Here is an 18,875-nt window from a genome sequence, read left to right on the forward strand (position 1 = left end):
CACCATACCAACAAATTTGTCCAGCATTTCCCACCATGAGCTTAACTTCATTTTATTGTGTCTTTGATCCAGTGGAAAACCAACAGAGAAAAGCTATGTGGAAATCGAGACACAAGTCACCTAGCCAGTGCATTGTTGGGGATCTGTCTCACAGATTCTCAGATCAGTGGAGATGATAGGGTTCAGGATCTGCCTCACATTGTGAGATTAAATGAACAGTTCCTGTAAAGAACCTGGCACAACAGTGAGTAGTCAATAAATGTTAGCTATCTAGATTGAGGGAAACACTGAAGATGACTCAGCAGATTTCTACAACTGTGGTCTGGTACTTTCATCAGCAAGATTTATTATATACTTAACATGTGAAGGGTACTTTGCCACGTGCTGAGAATACAGAAAGGTACATTAAATAATATATTTGTATATGACTGATAAAGGACTTGTTCATATTTACATTGTTACGTCTTCATAAGATCTTTGGGAGGTAGTCAAGGATTATTAGCCCCATTTTACAGATGAGGAAAAGCTGACGTCAGAGAAATATCCATAGCTAGTAAGCGACAGAGCCAGGATTTATAATCAAAATCTCTTGACTTCTTTCCACTGTGTCCCATTGTCTTTACGATTTAATTGAGAAAAAGTGCGTACATGTTTGTGTATGCTCATGCACCCTAACACATGTTACATATCATATGAGTATAACCAGAACTAATGCTATGGAACTCTAGAGTCTAGAGTAAACAACAAAACCCACGGAAGATTCATAATGTGGTCTGGATGTGAATAACGGTGGGTAAGACTTGGAGGCGTGGCTAGGAAAGGGGAGGAGGAGGGAGGGTGGTGTGAGCAGTGAATCGGTGGTAAGACAGTGGTTTGTTTAAGAAACAATGAACAGATGAGTCTGGAAGTAGTTTAGAGCCCGTTTATATAATATTTTGAAAGCCAGGCTATTGAACTGCCCTTTCAGCTCACTGGCAATGATTTACTGAAGGTTTTTTGAGAAGACATTATTTGGAATACACAGAAATATTTCTATCCCAAGGTCACAGGAGATAGATGGCTTCACTGCCCACTTCACATAGGGATGCATCCTGGTTAGTTAGAAAATGCCTTTGACAAAGGGAATATAATGGAAAATCAGCAAATTAAGACTAATAATGGCTCTCCATTCATTTAAAGAAAGACTGTTCATTTACCTACTCTATTCAGAAAGCAGGTACTGAGAACTTTTGATTTTCAGGTTCTGTTCTAGATGTCATTTGGTCCTATAATGGGAAATGTAGATGAACATAAAATTTCAATAACTATAAAAAAGGTACATTAGGAGTTTTGTGTACTTTGTGTCTGTCTGTTTCCCTCTCTCCCTTTACCCCCCCACTTGAACTATCTTGATTCAACTCCTTAAGCTCTGTTTCTTTTGGCGATAGAGCCAGAAAAGCCAGAAAAGGGCTTGGCTTTTTTTTTAGCGTCATATATTTTATGAGTTTAAATGATAGAAAAAATATGCCCAAGTGACGTCATGTCTGAAGGGTAAGAAAGAGGGAACCTAAAATGCCAAATCTTGGTAAAGTTCTGTTAGCCCAGACTTTGGGACCATAAAAGACTAGGACAGTTGTGCCAGACGACGGGACACAGCCAGTCGGCACTGCATTCCAGGCGTGTTGAACCCTTACATAGCTGTCAAGGTGGTTCTAATTACTGGTCTTTATTTATAGGTAGACAGTTTGATATCTGAATAATTAGATTGTTTGAAAAAACTTTTTATGAGAGAAAATATATATACCTTTTCTTTTTCCTGTTGCCAGAAGGCCCTAGAAATTACAAATTTCACAAATGTTGGCATGAAGCTCTACAGGAGATTTTTGAAAACCTCTTTTTTTTTTTTTTTTTTGCCAGACGGCAAAAGCCTGGTTAGGTCGGTTCAGGAAATGTTCATTCGAGGTTCTGCAGTAATATGCTGTCTGTGGCTAATACGGGCTCAGAGAGAGAGACAGACACGTTCATAACCCACATCCAAGAAGATGTCTAGAGTGCTCTCTCGATCTCCAGGACACGCTTGCCTTTCCCCACCTCTTTGTTAGGGGCAAGCATGCCCATGCCTCTCCACTTCTTCTTCCCCAGGCATGTTTTCTTTGCTGTTTGTTCTCTAAAGCTCCAAGTGTTCTTCTTTTGCTTCCCTAACATGTTTCCTGAACCCACACAGCCCAGCTGGCTCACTTCTTCTACCTCTGTGACTTTCTAAAGAAACTATTGCTTGTAAAAAAAAAAGAAAGAAAGAAAGAAAATGTCTAAATGTCTAGATATAAGCATATATTAAGACAATAGATGAGTGATCAGATTTATTTCCAGGCATCACTGGGTGAATAGCATCTTCCTTATTAGGGTTTACTCTTTGGTGCTTTGCAGACGGAGATCTCTGAATAAAATCCAGTATTTGATCACAGCAAGCTTTTGCTCAGGAGTAGTGGTCTTTCTTTTGTATTCCCAGAATTATCATAGACACATTACTTATCATTTATTCTTAAATTTATCACCATTGGTTTCTTAATGTACTGCTTTTATTTTTTAATGTGATAAGAACACTTAACATGCTATGTACCCTTTTAACCAATTTGTATGTGTACAATACAGTATTAACGACAGGCACACGTTTTACAGCAGATCTCTAGAACTGGCATATTGAAACTGTATACCAGTAGATTAGCAACTCCTCATTTCCCCTCCCCTGGCAACCACCATTCTACTCTCTGCTTCTGTGAGTTTGACTATTTTAGATTTATGAAAACAGTTATACAGCATTTGTCCTTCTCTACCTGGGTTATTTCACTTAGCCTAACGCCCTCAAGGTTCATTCATGTTCCTGCATATTGCAGGATTTCCTTCTTTCTTAAGGCTGAATAATATTCCATTGTATGTATTTACCACATTTTCTTTATTTATTCATCCACTGATGGACATTTAGGTAGGTTATTTCTACATCTTGGCTATCGTGAATAATGCTGCAATAAACATGGGCGTGCAGATACGTCTTCAAGATCGTAATTTTAATTATTTTGGATAAATACTCAGAAGTGGATCCGATCATAGCAATTCTATTTGTAATTTTTTTGAGAAACTTTCATATATTGTTTTCCACAATGGTTGTACCATTTTACATTCCTACCAACAGTGCACGAGGGTTCCCATTTTTTCACAACCTTGCCAACAGTTTTTTTTTTAAAGTGTCCATCCTGACAGGTATGAGGTGTTACCTCATGATTTTGATTTGAGTTTTCCTGATCATTAGGGATGAGCATCCTTTTATTTGCTACCTTCTGGCTGTGTGTGCCTTTGGAAGAATTCTATTCAAGTAATTTGCCCATGTTTTAATGGGTTTTCGTGATTTCTTGCTATTGAGTTGTAGGAGTATTTTGGATATTAACCCTTTATCAGATATTTAGCCAATATTTTCTCTCATTCTGTGGCGTACCTTTTCACTCTAATTCCTTCCTTCACCCTGCAGAAGCTTTTCAGTTTTACATGGTCCCGCTCATCTGTTACATTCCTAAACATGAGGAACTACTGCAGAATTGCTGGAGCTCCCTTACTATGAGGAGGTTTAAGGACAGCAAAACGGGATTCTGACCAGGACTGTAAAGAGTATTACACATGATTCAGGCTACTGAGATATACCCGGCAAGAGAGATACCTGTGTCTCTAATCTGTAGTCAAGCAGATCCCTGGGTTTCCTTTGCTGGCCTTGCCATTATTTTTTGCCTTTAGGAGTCAAAAATTCTGGTTTTATCTGCCTTGTCACTTATTAGGGTAAGTCAGCTGGTTGGTGCTCACGAATCAGTCCATCTGAAGCTTTCAGGACAGAACTCCCTTCCCGTAGCACCTGCCGCCAGGGCTCTGCGGGCCGAGCTGCCCGCTGCCTGCTTCCCAGCAGGTTCATCCCACACGAACCAAGTGGCTCAGTTGGCAGTTGTCAAGTGTAGTCCTAAATAGGAAATGTTTTGTATGCTTTATTTAAAAGATATTTGTAAAAATTGCTTTTTTTTTTTATGCCTTTTACTCACACTAACATTGACTTATAATTTATCCATTTATTTGATGACTGTATACTGGTGCAGAAAATAAATACAAGTGGTTGGAGCCATTTCTCTCTGGTTTTGATCTTAGATCAGTGTTGTGATCTGTTTCTTTCCATATTCGCGGAACTTTCTGAAGTCCAGTTGGCAGCCCTTCCCAGACAGTGTCTCATTTTTGAATGCTGGGGTAGCATTTTGTTTTAGTTCCATGCTTGACAAGATAATAGGCAATTCTCAGGAGAAGAGGCCCTGAGAAATTTGGTGGTGCCAGTGTCCCTACAAGGTTTCTGTAAAAACGGCCTCCTAGAAAACCAGGATCGCCCTAAAACACTCGAGATCGCAACAGCCCCGAGTGTCTCTGCCTCATTGTTTTTTCTGTGTATGGCAGGAGCTCCTGGGCTGCTCTCTGCTTCCGTGAACCTTTCTTTCATGTCCAGGCATCCAGAGCCCCAGAGCTCTGCTTGCCCGTCAAGGGGAAGAAGAGTCTCAGGATGGCATTCAGATGTCCCCATGGCAGGCGTTGGGTCACAACCACTCCATAAATATTTTTTTCTCATTTTCCCCTTCGGAATCCAAGGGAGTTAGTTCTCTTCAATCCCACGTCTCGGGGAACTTGCCCGGACACCCCATAGTGACCTATTTGTTTCAGGACCTCGTTAGACCTGTTCCCATCAACTTGAAGGAATTGTTACACTTCAGAATGAATGCCAGAGGCAGAAAATCATCTCTAACGGTCTGTTATGGGATGTCAGTAAAGTGGTGGAGTAAGAACCTCCCTAAACACTCTCAGCCATAAAAGCAATGAGAAAACTGTCAAAATATGCCAGAACTAACTTTTAGTACTCTGGACATTAAAGTTTTTCTGCAATCTAGGGAGCATCCATTCAGGAAAAACCAGTGAATCTAAGAACAGCTGGCTTCGTGGTGGTTTAACTTGCATAGGTCCCCTCCCTCCCTCTCCAGTTCTATAGGAGCCTTGAACACTGGTAGCTCCATAGTCACAGTGCAGACTGTTGGCCTGGCAGCCAGTGCAGGGCAATGAATGGAGCCGAAGCTCTTTAAGAAAAAAAATTTTTTTCTTTATTGATGTTAGAGAGAGAGGAAGGGTGAGGGAGAGAGAGAGAGAAACATAGATGAGAGAGGACATTGATTGGCTGCCTCCTGCATGCCCCGCGCTGGGGATTGGGCCCACAACCTGGGCATGTGCCCTGACTGGGAATTGAACTGGCATCCTCGTGGTGCATGGGTCGCCCCTCAACCACTGAGTCACACTGGCCAGGCGGAGCTGAAGCTCTTTCTAAGCCCCTTCTTCCTCCTTGTCCTAGGTGAAGCTCTGATATACTATGAGGTTTGAGAACTACTAGTGAAGAAGCCAATTTTAAGTCTCAGTTAAAGGAATATGCACCATTAACTGTTGACAGAGTCTGGGGACACTCAAGACATACTTCAGGGCACAGGCCTAAAGCTCATCTGCCTCAGTTATCCATAGGAGACCACACAGACATCAGTGCTGGGGCATTTTTAACATAACCCTGTGAACTAGAGGGGCAGACTCCAGTCTGGCTCTGTGCAAATAGTCTCTATCTGTAGTTTCATAGTAACATCAGGAAGGAAATCTTATCCTAACTGGTTTGCTTTATGTAATTGCGTAACAGAGCATGTGCCAAGGGTATTAGTTACCACAGAGGCACCCATACCTCCTACTGAGTTACCAGCTTAATTCCTGTAAGGCTCAGATCTTTGTGGAAAGTGTGTTCGGATAGTTCAAGCAGGGTGATCTGTGATTGTGAAAGTGAAGATAGCTTAGCCTACGGGTTGTGTCATAGACCCAGATGCAGGGGCCTTATATGCTCTTTTGGAGATAATATACTGAATTATATTGACTTGTGTTAGCATGATTATGCAACAGCACCATGTACATACAATCTTTGGCAGTTATGACGAGTTTCATTTGAGCTGTTTGAATTTTCATTTGGTGACTGATGGTTGCTGTGATTTCCCAGCCCTGCTAGGGGGATCAGTGTGACTCACACGGCTGGTAGTGTCTGTGGCACCTATGAGTTACTCTTGTGGTTTTTCTGTAGAAACTGTTACTCACTGTAACATCCAGGTGGACTTTGCAACACCAGGGAATCAGATTTTCAATGCTTGGTTTTTCTGATGGTGATACTTTTTGTTGTTGTTACATGTGTTGTGGTGAAATTGGGCCTCATCACAGAAACCCTTAAGTGTGCTTTATAAGGGTAGACCAGGACCAACATTCCACTGCAGAGGCCTTCTGGGAAAGATCCCTAGGGTGCCTGGAGTGGAAAAAGCATTATGATCCCATTCTCCAGTTAGCCCCCTGTCTGTAGGGGGATCTAAACCCAGACCATCTACAAGAGTTTGTTTCTTATGCAGTGTTCTTTTTCTTTATTTGCAAAGTAATACACCTCTATTGTAGAACATGTTAAATATAGACAAAAAATAATGAATGGAAATAACTTGTAATTTTCACCATTCAAAGAGCCGTAAGACAGGTATGCTTTAAATCTGCACTGGTAATATTTCAGGTTCAGTATGTTCATTGTCATGTCATCTTCATGATACTCATCCCACAACTTGTCCGTTCCTTTTTTTTTTTTAATCCTCACCTGAGGATATTTTTTCCATTGGTTTTCAGATAGAGTGGGAGGGAAGGAAGGAGAGAGAGAGAGAGAGAGAGAAACATTGATGTGAGAGAGACACATTGATTGGTTGCCTCTTGCATGACCCCAACCAGAGTCCATTCCTTTTATATTTATTTCTTGAATTAGAGCCCCATTTTATATATATGTGTGCATATATATATAGATATAGATATATATTTATATATGTGTGCATATATATATATAGATAGATAGATATAGATATAGATATAGGTAGATAGATATAGATATATTTTATTCTCACCTGAGAACATTTTTGCATTTATCTTCAGATAGAGTTAGAGGGAAGAGAGAGAGAGAAACATCGATGTGAAAGAGACACATGATTGGTTGTCATCTACACGACCCCAACTGGGGCTGGGGACAAACTGCAACCAAGAGCCCCATTTAAAAACAACTTCCATATGCCTAAAGTCAGTAACCAAGAGTAAGTCTATATTAACTCAGTTAAGTCTGGTTTGATTCGGAAAAGGTTGACTATATGAGGATTTTAAGTATGATACTTTGCAAAAAAAGTTCTCCTTTGAGAAGGTGTGACTGTCTTCACTCCACCATGTTGTGCTGTACAGGTTGTTATTGAGTGTATTTACACATTTATAATGTATATGCGACAGACGGGGTAGGCTGGGGCTGGAGTGTGGACAGAGCACATGTAATACAGGGCTATCGATGATAACCATCTGTTGCCTCTAAACTGGATGGTAAAGGCCTTGAGGGCCCTAACAACATCTTTATTCTTCATTTTCCCTTAGCATTTAGTGGAATCTAGCATAAAGAGTACATGCTTTTTAAAAAAAAAAATTTTTTTCTTTATTGATTTTAGAGAGAGAGGAAAGGAGAGGGAGAGAGGGATAGAAACATCGATGAGAGAGAACATTGATTGGCCGCCTCCTGCATGCCCCCCACTGGAGATTGGGCCTACAACCTGGACATGTGCCTTGATGGGGAATCGAACTGGAACCTGTTGGTACTTGGTTCGATGCTCAACCACTGCGCCACACTGGTCGGGCAAGAGTAGCTGCCTAATAAAATCAACTCTGGGGCTTCAACAGAGATTTGGTTTGATTCTTTGTGCTGGTAGAGGGTACCAGAGGCCAGCTCTTCAGAGGGCTCACCCTGTCTAGGTGTCTGTGTTAGTCCTAATGCAGTTGGTATTTTGGAGTCAACTTGGGGGAATTATTAAAACCAGCTCCACAGGAATAGGCTTTTTGGATATTATCACTCTTGTGCTTTGCAGTTAAATTTAAAACCTGTCCAAAAGGGGGGAAAAAAGTGTAATAAGTTATTCAGATGGTAAAGCAAATAAATCAAATATCTTAGTATCTAGATTGTCAAATTCAATAAAATGTAAATGCTGAATAATAGATTAATGTACATGCTAACCTGTGGCATAGTCCCTAAAATGTAGTCTTGGAGGTTTAAGGTGACCCTAAACTAAGGAAAGAGTTGTAACTTTAATCAAGTACATTTACTTAATGGAGAAAATTCTTTTAGAATGAATATTTCAAAATATAGTGCAGAGCAAAGTTTCCTATTAAGTTAAAACACATTCTCACTTTCCTGGGGAGTGATATAGGATCAAGATTTGAAAAGAAAACATTGCTTAGTGAGTGGACTGGCCACTGGGTTTCGAAGAAGATATGCAGATGCGTTATCTTACAGGGTGGGGAGAAGGACACCTATGGAGGACCAGAGCAGAAAGCACCCTCAGGATGACAGGGTGCGAACACTTGACAAGGAGGTTGTCAGCACATACGGCTGTGGGCGGTAGCTCTGGCATGTGACAACCGGACAGATGGTTAGGGAGGCAGGTTGAGAGCAGCCTGTAGAAAGTGGCTGCCCTGAGTCCCAGTGAGGAGATGTGGGGTCTGGTCTGGGCTCAGCTCACCTCTTTTCTGCCTTTGGTTTGCTGTGAGGAGCTAAGTTCTTCAGGCTTCAGTTTTCGCGTCTTTATCAGGAAAGGTTGGTGTAAGTGACATCACAGATCTCCTTCGGCTGTCATTGCTATGATTTTTGTTCTTACTGGTTGTGATGGTGTTTTTGTATTTATCATAATGCTCTGATTTTAAATGCAAGTTCAGATGTTGCTCTTTTTTTTCTTTTTTTTTTTTAATCCTCACCTGAGGATATTTTTTTATTTATCTTCAGATAGAGTAGGAGGGGAAGGGAGAGATAAGGAGAGAGAAACATCAACATGAAAGGGACACATTGACTGGTTGCCTCCCGCATGATCCCTACCAGGGCTGAGGACGAACCACAACTGAGGTACGTGCCCTTGGCCAGAATCGAATCTGTGACCCATTGGTCCACGGGTCGATGCTCTACTGCTGAGCCAAACCTGCCAGGGCAGATGTTATTTTTAATACCCACTCTCTTTTTAGAGAAAAATAATTTTAGATTAAATACCATGCACTTTAGTAAAAAGCTTAGTTCTGTTGTTTTGAACCATAGACTATCATTAATAAAGTAGATACATTGTTTCACTTATTGACATGTTATATATTGAATATATTCTAAACTCCTTAAATATTGATAAATATGCACGGGCTATTTCATACTAAACATATTTTAATATTTGATCCAGAGCATAGATATTTGTAATTGCCTACTTCAATAAAGAGAAGCCTTTTGTGTTAATATTTAGTAAACACAGAATACTATCCTAATTAATCAATTTTTGCTGGTTTCTGCAAGTAAGTAATAGCAAAGACATTTTGGTTTTTAGAGTCTTATAATAATATAGCTGAAGAACTAGATTAATAAATAAAAGTAAGGGTCCTGTTATGTTATTTTACATCTCTTAGGACACATCATAAATGTATACATTTGATCCACTTGCTGGAATCACTAAACTTGATTTTGAAGCGATGCAGAAACATGCGACTATGTAGAATGACCCCTCCCCCTTCCTTAAGGAGCAGTTTGCTTTGGTCAATGTATCTCTGCCGTCATTTTTGCACATGAATACAATTTAGCAAAGGACAGTTGATTTCCCTCGACATTGCCTTTTCCTTCTTTTTAAAACTTTACTCTTAGATACTTTAACACTGGCAGCAATTGCTTTTAATTATTAATGATAACTATTTCTGTAATCATCTATTATATACCTAACAGTGATTTCACTAAAACAGAAAACTGAGGCTCAAATGAGAATGGTGGAGGAAGGGAAAGAATTTCAGATGTGGACTAAGGAGATCAGCTAGCCTCGGGTCAGACTGGTGTGTGGTTATTGCTCGAAGGCGCACCGATCCCTGTGAGACGCCCCCAAGCATGCGGGCAGTCATGCTTTGGCTGGGGTTATGGCAGAGTGACACATTTTAAAGTTATGTATTAGATGTTGAAGTTGGGCTTACATCAAAATGTGAATTTGTTTCCTTAACTTGGCATTCAAAAATGAATTAGGTCAACTTCTGTTGCTCAAAGTTTGTTCCCAGTGTGAATGATGTGAAAGCCCTTGAGTACAGCATTCCTGTAACTGGCGTGACGGGCAAACTAAGTTTTACACATTCAGGTATATTGAGGCAAGGGACTTATTGAAGTGTTACCGAACATGTATTTGGCTCAGCCCTGGCCGGGTGGCTCAGTTGGTAGGAGCATTGTCCTGTACTCCAAAAGATGGCAGGTTCGATTCCTGGTCAGGGCACATACCCAGATTGTGGGTTTGATCCCTGGTCAGTGAGTGTGGGAGCAGCCGATTGATGTTTCATCAACATTTCTATTTCTCGTCCTTCCTCTCTCTAGGAAAAAAAATGTATTTGGCTCATTAGTAGGCTCATGTGAAAGAATCATCTTTTTTCTATTTGCTAGTTTTTGAATAGAAAATAAAATCTAAACAGGCTGCTTAGCTGAACAGTTTCAGGCAAAACTGTCAGTTCAGTTTTCAACTCCCAGCCTGCACCTGTGGGATTTTGAAAACAGTATTAATCATAACTTCCTTAAAGTTTTAAATTAGTTCCATTCGAGAAGGAAGGGCTGTAGCTTATTTTGCGGAACATGTCTGTCATTGACTGTCTGTGGGAAAGTAGTTGACAACTTTTGCGTTTGGCTTGATTTCAGGCTTGGAGTTGCAGAGAAAACTGCCCCCAGAGGCCGTCATTTGCAGCGCACGCTGAAGCCTTCAGTGTTGTCATGTTTTCTACTTGCACCTGTTACTTTACATGGTCACTTTACTACTTGCAGACCGCTAAGTCTCCAGACAGAGCTAATAAGGCTGAGCAGTGCTGGGTCTCTAGAATGGATCCTAACACCGACACATCTTAACCTGGGAAATAGCAGCATGTTCCCTCCAGCTTTCAGCTGCCAGGCCAGGCTGTAGCTGAGGGACCAGGCTGTGCAGCATTTGTGTACTGTTAAGGCTACGCGCACCATTAAGGTTCAACATCACAGGCTGATATCAGAGTTGCAAATGTATGACCTTGCCTAGGCTTAAACTCTAAATCCCGGACTCCTGAGAGCGCTCATGGGAAGGTGCAGTTAAGACAGTGTCAATGATTGGAGCTATATATGAGCTAAGTTTCACCCCTTCACCTGTTGGAAAATGCAATCCACATGCATGTTGCTTCAGATCACCTCTGCAAATCTTGCTCGGCCTACGGATCGGGTGCTGTGGATTGCTGTTGAATGCCACGTACAGTCTGATTTGTTATATGGCTGAGTGGAGTTGAGTTTCATTCTCCATGGATATCTAGACTGGCACATGATGACCACTACACACAATTATGCAGGCCTCACAGTCTACAGAAATAGCTTTGTGGTGACAAGTGAATTGTTGGTGGGTTTGACCTGCAGTCCTCAGTTAGATGCAGGTAAAGGTAGAGAACAATGTCCGTTTTTTAAATGCATGTGATCTGTAGATTTATAGAAGTTTCCCTTTTTGTTTGTAGATATAATACTTTGCCAAGCAGAAGAACCTTGAAAAATTCAAGATTAGTGAGTAAGAAAGATGACGTACATGTCTGTATCATGTGTTTGCGAGCCATCATGAATTATCAGGTATGTTTGTGTTTCTGATCCTTGAAAAAAATCTGAATTTGTCCAACTCCAATCTTGTCCTTTTGGGTTTCCTTGTATTATTGCTATTTGAAGTAAATACCAGGATTGAATAAGATTCTGTTGAAAAAGGAAGGTTTAAGATTTAATTCATTGCCCTCATATTTTAATTAGCATTTATAATGTATTTAAAGGGAAGATGTTTGCCTCCTACCATGATAAACTTGTTTGTGACCATTTAAGATGGCAAGCCATTGGTTGCAGGCAGTAGTTGGTTGTAGAACATTAGGAATGCACAGACTTCCACGCTGGGTTGGTCATTGGTCTCCAAGGGTTCTGAGGTGAACAGGTAAGAAGTTAAAATTACTTTCTGCTGGACCCAGTGAGCCCATTGATAAGAAGCACCGGGAGGGTTCTTGTTTCCGGTGTGAATTCCTTCTTCAGGTGATTGTGAGGTAGGTTAGCTCCACTCTGAGAAACACTGGGGGAGAGAGGCAGTGTGTCGGTTGGATTAATCCTAACAATGAAGTGGAAGTTAGAGCCTGGAATATCTAGGGTGCACTGACATGGTCAAAGGTATAAACAAACCAGATGAGAATGAGAAACTATATAATTCATATATAAAAATAGGATTTCATTTCCATTTATAAGGATGCTACAAGTGGGTCCAAGAAGAAAAGGAAAATAAATACCACGTTGAGGGTTGGTTATTGAGTTCAAACCCAACGTCATGGAGCTGAATTGAATTCAAGAAGGGCAACAAGCATTTATTCTTTTTCAGTTAGTGAATATATTTTGAGCATTGTTGGAGCCTGGTCTAGGCACGGGAAATACAGCATTACATAAATAAGTGCCCTAGAGAACTTACTGAGGGAGACAGATGATAATAAATGGGTGTTCCAGATAAGACTGATGATGAAATGAAAACTAACATGTATAAGTATGTATTTCCTATAAGTGTAGTGCTTTTAAACGTATTAATTAATGTAAGTCTCATAACAGACCTATGAGATTGGTGCTATTACTCTCCCCATATTATTGATAAGGAAACTGACAGATAAGACAGAGAAATAATTTCCCCAGGATTATACGGCTAATAAGGGATGGAGCCAGATTTGAACCCGTGAAGACTGGCTCCAGAGATCTATTACTAAGTGCTGTAGAAAAAATAATCAAATAAGAATAGGAAGTGATGAAAATGTGTTTTGAGTTTTACATAGACCAGCCAGAAAAGTGTCACCAAGAAGACATTTAGTAACAAATGAGGGAACAGGGTAAGGGATATTATAGAAAGAAGAGTCCAGGCAGAGAGAAGAGGAAGGGCAAAGGCCCTGAGACAGGAATGTCTGATGTGGTCAAGGTACAGAGAGGAGGCCCGGTTAGCTGGATCAGAATGAGTGAGCGGGAAAGTAGAAATGAAATCTGAGGCTGACGGGGCTCCCTGAGGGAGTAGGCTTTATGAGCCAGTGAAAGGACGTTGGCTTCGCTGTGAGTGAAAGGCTGTTAGAGGTTCTGAGGGAAAGCAGGAGTTGATCTGACACTTGAATTTAACATGATCGCTCTGGGTTTTGTGTTTAGTATTAACCTTGGGGTGGGGGGCTACAAAGGGGGTAGACCATTTAGGAGCTGTTGCATTAATTTAGGGAAGTGTTGATGGTGGTATGGACCAGGATTACAGGAGTAGAGATGATGAGAGGTGACTAGATTCTGGTTTGATTTTGATGATAAAGGCAGTAGCATGGATACAGTGGCTCCCAGGTGTTTGCCCTGCGCACCTGTCAGGGGTGGGGAACGTCAGGCCCACGGGCTGTAGAAGGCCCAAGAACTCAATACCAGCTAACATCACACAACTCACCAAATTAGCTGGACTAAATATAGCAGGCTGATTTATAAGTTGATAATTTTGTATGGTCCGTGGATGATGTTATAAATATCCAAATGGCCCTTGGATGAGAAAAGTTTCCCCACCCTTGCATGGAGGTGCTTTGTACTTAGAGGCGACAGGCTGCAGGAAGAGCGGATCTGGGACACATGATCAGGAGTTCTTTTTGGAGGATGTTAACTTTGAGATGTCCATGGACATCCCAATAAAGATCTTAAGTGAGTGGTTGGATATGCCATCTGGAGTTCAAGGCGGAGGTGTGGCTGGAGGTACGAATTTGGGAGTCAGTAGATGGTACATGAAACCAGGGAAGTGAATGAGATAACAGGGATGCGCAGAGACGCAACGAGATCCCAGATAACCACAGGGCATTGCTTCAGTGTCAGAGAGATGAGGAAGCACTACACTAGCTGGAGAGACTGAGAAGGAGTCAGGGAGGTGGATGCCAAGTGCAGGAAATGTTTCAAGGGAGTGCACGGCTGTGTCCAGTGCCGCTACGTCGTGTAAGAGAAGGACTGAGACTTGGCCATTGGCTTTAGCAATGTGGGGGACATCGGTGATCTCAGCACAAACAGTTTTGCTGAGTGGTGGTGATGAAATGCCCGATTGGAGTGGTTTCAGGAGGGAACAGGAGGAGAGGAATGAGACTGCGTGCTAGGGTTTGGCCATAGGGGCAGAGACATGAGGCAGTAGCTGAACAGTGGCTGTAGAGGCAAGAGAGATTTGATTGTTTGGTAAGATCATTTGCATCATGTTTTATGTTAAGGGCAATGAATCAGAGAGGGGAAAATAACGACGGGGGATGGGAAAATTGCAGGTGTGAAGGAGTGGGATCGAGGGGAGGCACTGGCCTTTGACTGGAGCATGGGAGAATTCACCTTTAGGAAGAGGGGAGGTGGTAACCCCCAGATCCATGTGGGAGGATTCGTGTGATGGTGGAAGCTTTTGGAAGTTGTTTCTGCTCCTATTTTCTCAGTGTCATTGCAAATAAAGTCACGAGCTGAGACCTGAGTTTGGAGGAAAAGCAATCATTTCTCAACTCAGCAGAATCAAGAATGATTCTTGAGCCTGTTATTGAACTTGCTTCATTTTATAGAAGGATGAGGAGGTAACATGCCTCAGAGCAACAGAGGTGTTCCTAGGCTTTTGGTCCTGGTTGCCGTGGCACAGGGAAGGGACTAGATGCAGTGATTATTAGCCTGGCTGAGGGGTGGGGTCACCCTGAAAGCGTCAACAAATGCCGATGCCAGGGTCCCGTCCTTGAGCTTCAATGTTTTGTTTTGTTTCCTCTTTCAGGTGATTTTAATGAGCAGCCAGGATTAAGAATCACTGGGCTGGAACCTTTTAACCATTTTAATAAAGAGAAACATGTAGTTCATTCATACAGAATGGAAATAAGTTCTCTTGTTAGTATCATCATTCCTGAAATTCTTCTGGGAAATATGTTCAGACACGGAGGTACTAGAGACGGAGTTGCATTTAAAGATGGTAGAAATTACCTTAGGTAGAAACTTCAGGTTTTTGTTTTTAATCAACATTGACAGCACCCTAGGTTGACTCCTAATGGTTTGTTTTTCCACCTTAATTTCAGTATGGTTTCAACATGGTCATGTCTCACCCACACGCTGTCAACGAGATTGCACTGAGCTTGAACAACAAGAACCCAAGGTAAGCTTGATCGTGATGTACAAGTCTGAGTCTAACCAGGGACAGCAGAGAACTAGTTAACTCTAACCTGAGTTAGAGTTTGGAAACCTCCAAGTGAGACTCTTTGAAATGAGATTGCCAGTAGACTCCTTGGCTATGTAGACCAGTTAAGTTACATTCTGACACGTGGCAGAGTTGGGCAACCAGTGACAACTCCAGCCCTTCCTTCTCTCTTCTCTCTAAGCTTTCATTCCTTTTGAGGCCTGGTTTGCAGCAATCCTTGCAAATGTAGCAAAATTTGCTGGAGAGCATCAGGTTGCCGGGTTGCCAGTACTGATCTGGATTTAGCTACACCAGGTATTGCCAGAAGCTAACTAGAACCACAATCCCTTGTCCACACTTCACTTGCAATATTCAGATATGTAGTTTTTATCACCAAACAAACAAAGTAGTTGTGCATGCAGATTTCACTTTATATTCCCTTTCCCATAAAGGCCAGTGCCATATATTATTCACATCATAGATTACTTCTAGGAGCTTGTCTTCATCAGTTCATTTTAGTTATTTTAATGTTTTTTTTTACATTCTGGTGAGGCATTCTGCATTTGAAATGTGTTATTCTCTTTTGTCAGATACCTCTGCATAGAATATGTATCTGAAAACTGTTGATTCAAGTAAAGAAATCTGGTTACAAATTAGATCCTTTCTGGTCTGGAATGCAATGCAAACCCTGAAGTATTTTGATGTTGATATTATTATTTCAAACATTCCCGGATTAGAACCTTTTGCATCTTTGTGATTGCTTCCTTGGTTTACTAGAATCCCAAGCAGGCATGCCCCTGTGTCCCTGCCTTCCCCCACAGAGGAGCCACTAATCATTTTTCTTAAGATAATTGACATTGTGGGTTATCAGAACGGTCTTTGTTTAGAGGTCAGTAATAGCTTTTATTCCGGAAAATGATGAAATACCGAAGTCGTCTTAGGATGAAGAAACAATGCTCTCCTTGACATTGTGTTAAAAAACTTGGAACGTGTCTCTAGGTTCTCCTTATAAAAATATTTCAGACAGAGTTTTATTTTCTTTCCTTGAGTCACAGAAAATATTCTTGTATTCGTAGAGCTGAAGTCCAGCCCTTTCAGATCTCCTGCAGAGGAAGAAAGCATGATGGAAACTTGCATTGTCATAGGGGTTTTTGTGGCACCGTGTGCAAATGAGCAGATGGGACATGTGGGACATTAATTTCAATGATTTTGAACTTCCTTGGCAAATGTTATATCTCCGACTCTAAAACCAGAGACAGTATTTAACCAGTGGGTGGTTTTTCTGAATATTCCCCAGTATCCTGTCGTCGTCTTTAGCTCACTAGTAAAACTTTTTCAGCCACACTGTCCTCAGTCATCCGAGGATGAGACTAAAAGACTAATCTTTCCAGAATCAATTTTCATTCGTGAGGAATTTGTAACGTAGGGAGTGGGAACATGCCTTCCAAATTTGCTACCCTCGATAAAACACATATTATAGAGGTAGGTAAAGGTTTAAATATGTACTTTGGTATAACTGTACCTTAGTAAAAGTTTAAAAAAACATACACAGACAAATATTTTATTATATTGATCTTGGAAGCGAGGAACAACTGATGCGGCCTGTCAGTTTTGCTGATTTGTGGTTTTCCTTTTTCTCCTTGTTTTGACAGAACCAAAGCCCTTGTGCTGGAGCTGCTGGCAGCCGTGTGTCTTGTCAGAGGCGGACACGAGATCATTTTATCAGCGTTTGACAACTTCAAGGAGGTAGGACTCTTTAGTTTTAAAAAGAATCCTCACATGAACATCTTACATTTGGACATCTTTGGAAAGAATGATTTAATCTTTTTATTTACTCTAGGGCCTAGGGAGTATAATAGTTACTTTTCTAAGACGTCACTGAGGGAGTAGTAATGAACTTAGTCTAAATAGCTTAAATGGAACGGCGTCTATTTCCAAGAGAAGTTAAAGACTGTTTGCAGTAATCCTTCTCCTTCAGAGAACAGGAAATAGCCAATTTGAAAACAGGTTTTGTTAAATGTGTGTGGTTTTCATTATGGTTGATACTTGAGCATCCACCATATAAATTTCATAGTCGTTTTCCTTAAATCATATGTATTATCATTCTTTGCTGGATGCTATGAAGAACTTATCAAACTGATTTTAGCAGTTTGTAATCTTAACCAGGTGATTCTTCACAGGAAAACAGTAAAACAATGGACATGCATGGTTGAAAATGGAAATAAAATGACAACAAAAGAAGAAACAATTCTATGTGAATAACATGACACCAGAGATTCTAGCCCAAAGTATCAAGACATCATAACTGAAGTCATAGCCAGTTTCCCTTAGTGGCCAAGCCCGTTAGCTCTCCTAGTGTGAGCCTGACAGCTGAGGCTGCTGCGAGGTGAGACATTACGAAAGTAATGGAAGGCACTTGGAGCCCAGGTGGCCATGGCGCCCTCAGCCGAGCTGGGCCTTCTTCTGCCGATCCTGTTCCATTCCAGGTACTCCTGGATTAACACCACAGCTGGATTAAAATCCGGCTCTCAGAGGGACTTCCCGACTATCTTTCCTGGGAGCCTCTGGAGTCGAACCCAGCTGGTATTTATTGAGGACCTACGCTAGGCCAGGGGCTGTGCCCGGTACACACAGGGAATCACTGGATTCTATACGAACATCGATGAGATAAATACTAGTATCTCCCCGTTACAGAAGAATGGACTAAGATTCCAAATACCTTGTTTGCCCGTGGTCACATAGCCAGGTCAGGGGCGGAGCCAGGACCAGGGTTTGGTGCTCCTTATGCTAAACTTCATTTCAGGCGATGTTCGGGCCCAGTTCTGTGTGACTCTCCTGAGGGAAATACTGAGTTAGACAGGACCTTGGACCCCCTCCCCCCCACCTCCTTTGAACACATCATGTAGCAAATCATTTTCATGCTGGAAGCACATACTCTACGGTTATCAGTGACCCTTGTTCTAATATGAGCTATGTAATGAGCATCTGATTATACTGCAGGTCAAATTATGTCCTAAAATTATCATTATTCATTAAATCAATATTCATTAAAGTCAGTGATTCATGGGACGAATGTTAATTTTGTTTTTTAGTGCCTTTCCTACTCAGGGTAGGCACACAAACACTGGCAGAATTGTTGTAGTTGTCTGGTGCCAGAATCCTATATGGTAGGCATTTAGGTGTAGTGTGTATTTAGTTGGAAAAAAAAAGTAATTTTACTCTAAATCTAATAACGCGCTAGTCGTGATGAGAACTAATTAATTTTGACTTTGAATTTTTAGAGCCTTGACTAAAAGCTGCCTCATTTCCGTAAGTGTAAGAGAGTAGAGGTGGGTGTCTAAGTCCTGATTCTCCTTGGGCAGGCAGGTGCATCTGTGAGCACCTGCGCCACGTGGGGGAGGGGACAGGACAGAGCTGGTGCTGCGCGCGCTGCTGGCCTGCACTAACCTCAGGCCGCGGTGTGCGTGTGCACAGACCAAGCCGTGCGGACGATGACAGGGCAGGAGCACGTCCCCGAGAAACTGGGATTCTTAGGGACTGGTCACAAGAGCATCCACC

At 41.6% G+C, this 18,875-nt stretch overlaps 1 protein-coding gene across 4 annotated transcripts in view; it reads left to right on the forward strand.

Annotated features, from left to right (window-relative positions):
- Positions 1–18,875, forward strand: part of FMNL2 (formin like 2) — a 315,926-nt gene that overhangs the window by 238,977 nt on the left and 58,074 nt on the right. For all 4 annotated transcript variants that reach the window (XM_036254610.1, XM_036254613.1, XM_036254611.1 and 1 more), the window contains exons 7-9: positions 11,641–11,749; positions 15,220–15,296; positions 16,970–17,063. In XM_036254610.1, coding sequence (XP_036110503.1) covers positions 11,641–11,749; positions 15,220–15,296; positions 16,970–17,063 — 280 coding nt within the window. The remainder of the gene's footprint in view (positions 1–11,640; positions 11,750–15,219; positions 15,297–16,969; positions 17,064–18,875) is intronic.

The sequence above is a fragment of the Molossus molossus genome, unplaced genomic scaffold (assembly GCF_014108415.1).
Source record: "Molossus molossus isolate mMolMol1 unplaced genomic scaffold, mMolMol1.p scaffold_m16_p_11, whole genome shotgun sequence".
NCBI classification, from domain to species: domain Eukaryota; kingdom Metazoa; phylum Chordata; class Mammalia; order Chiroptera; family Molossidae; genus Molossus; species Molossus molossus.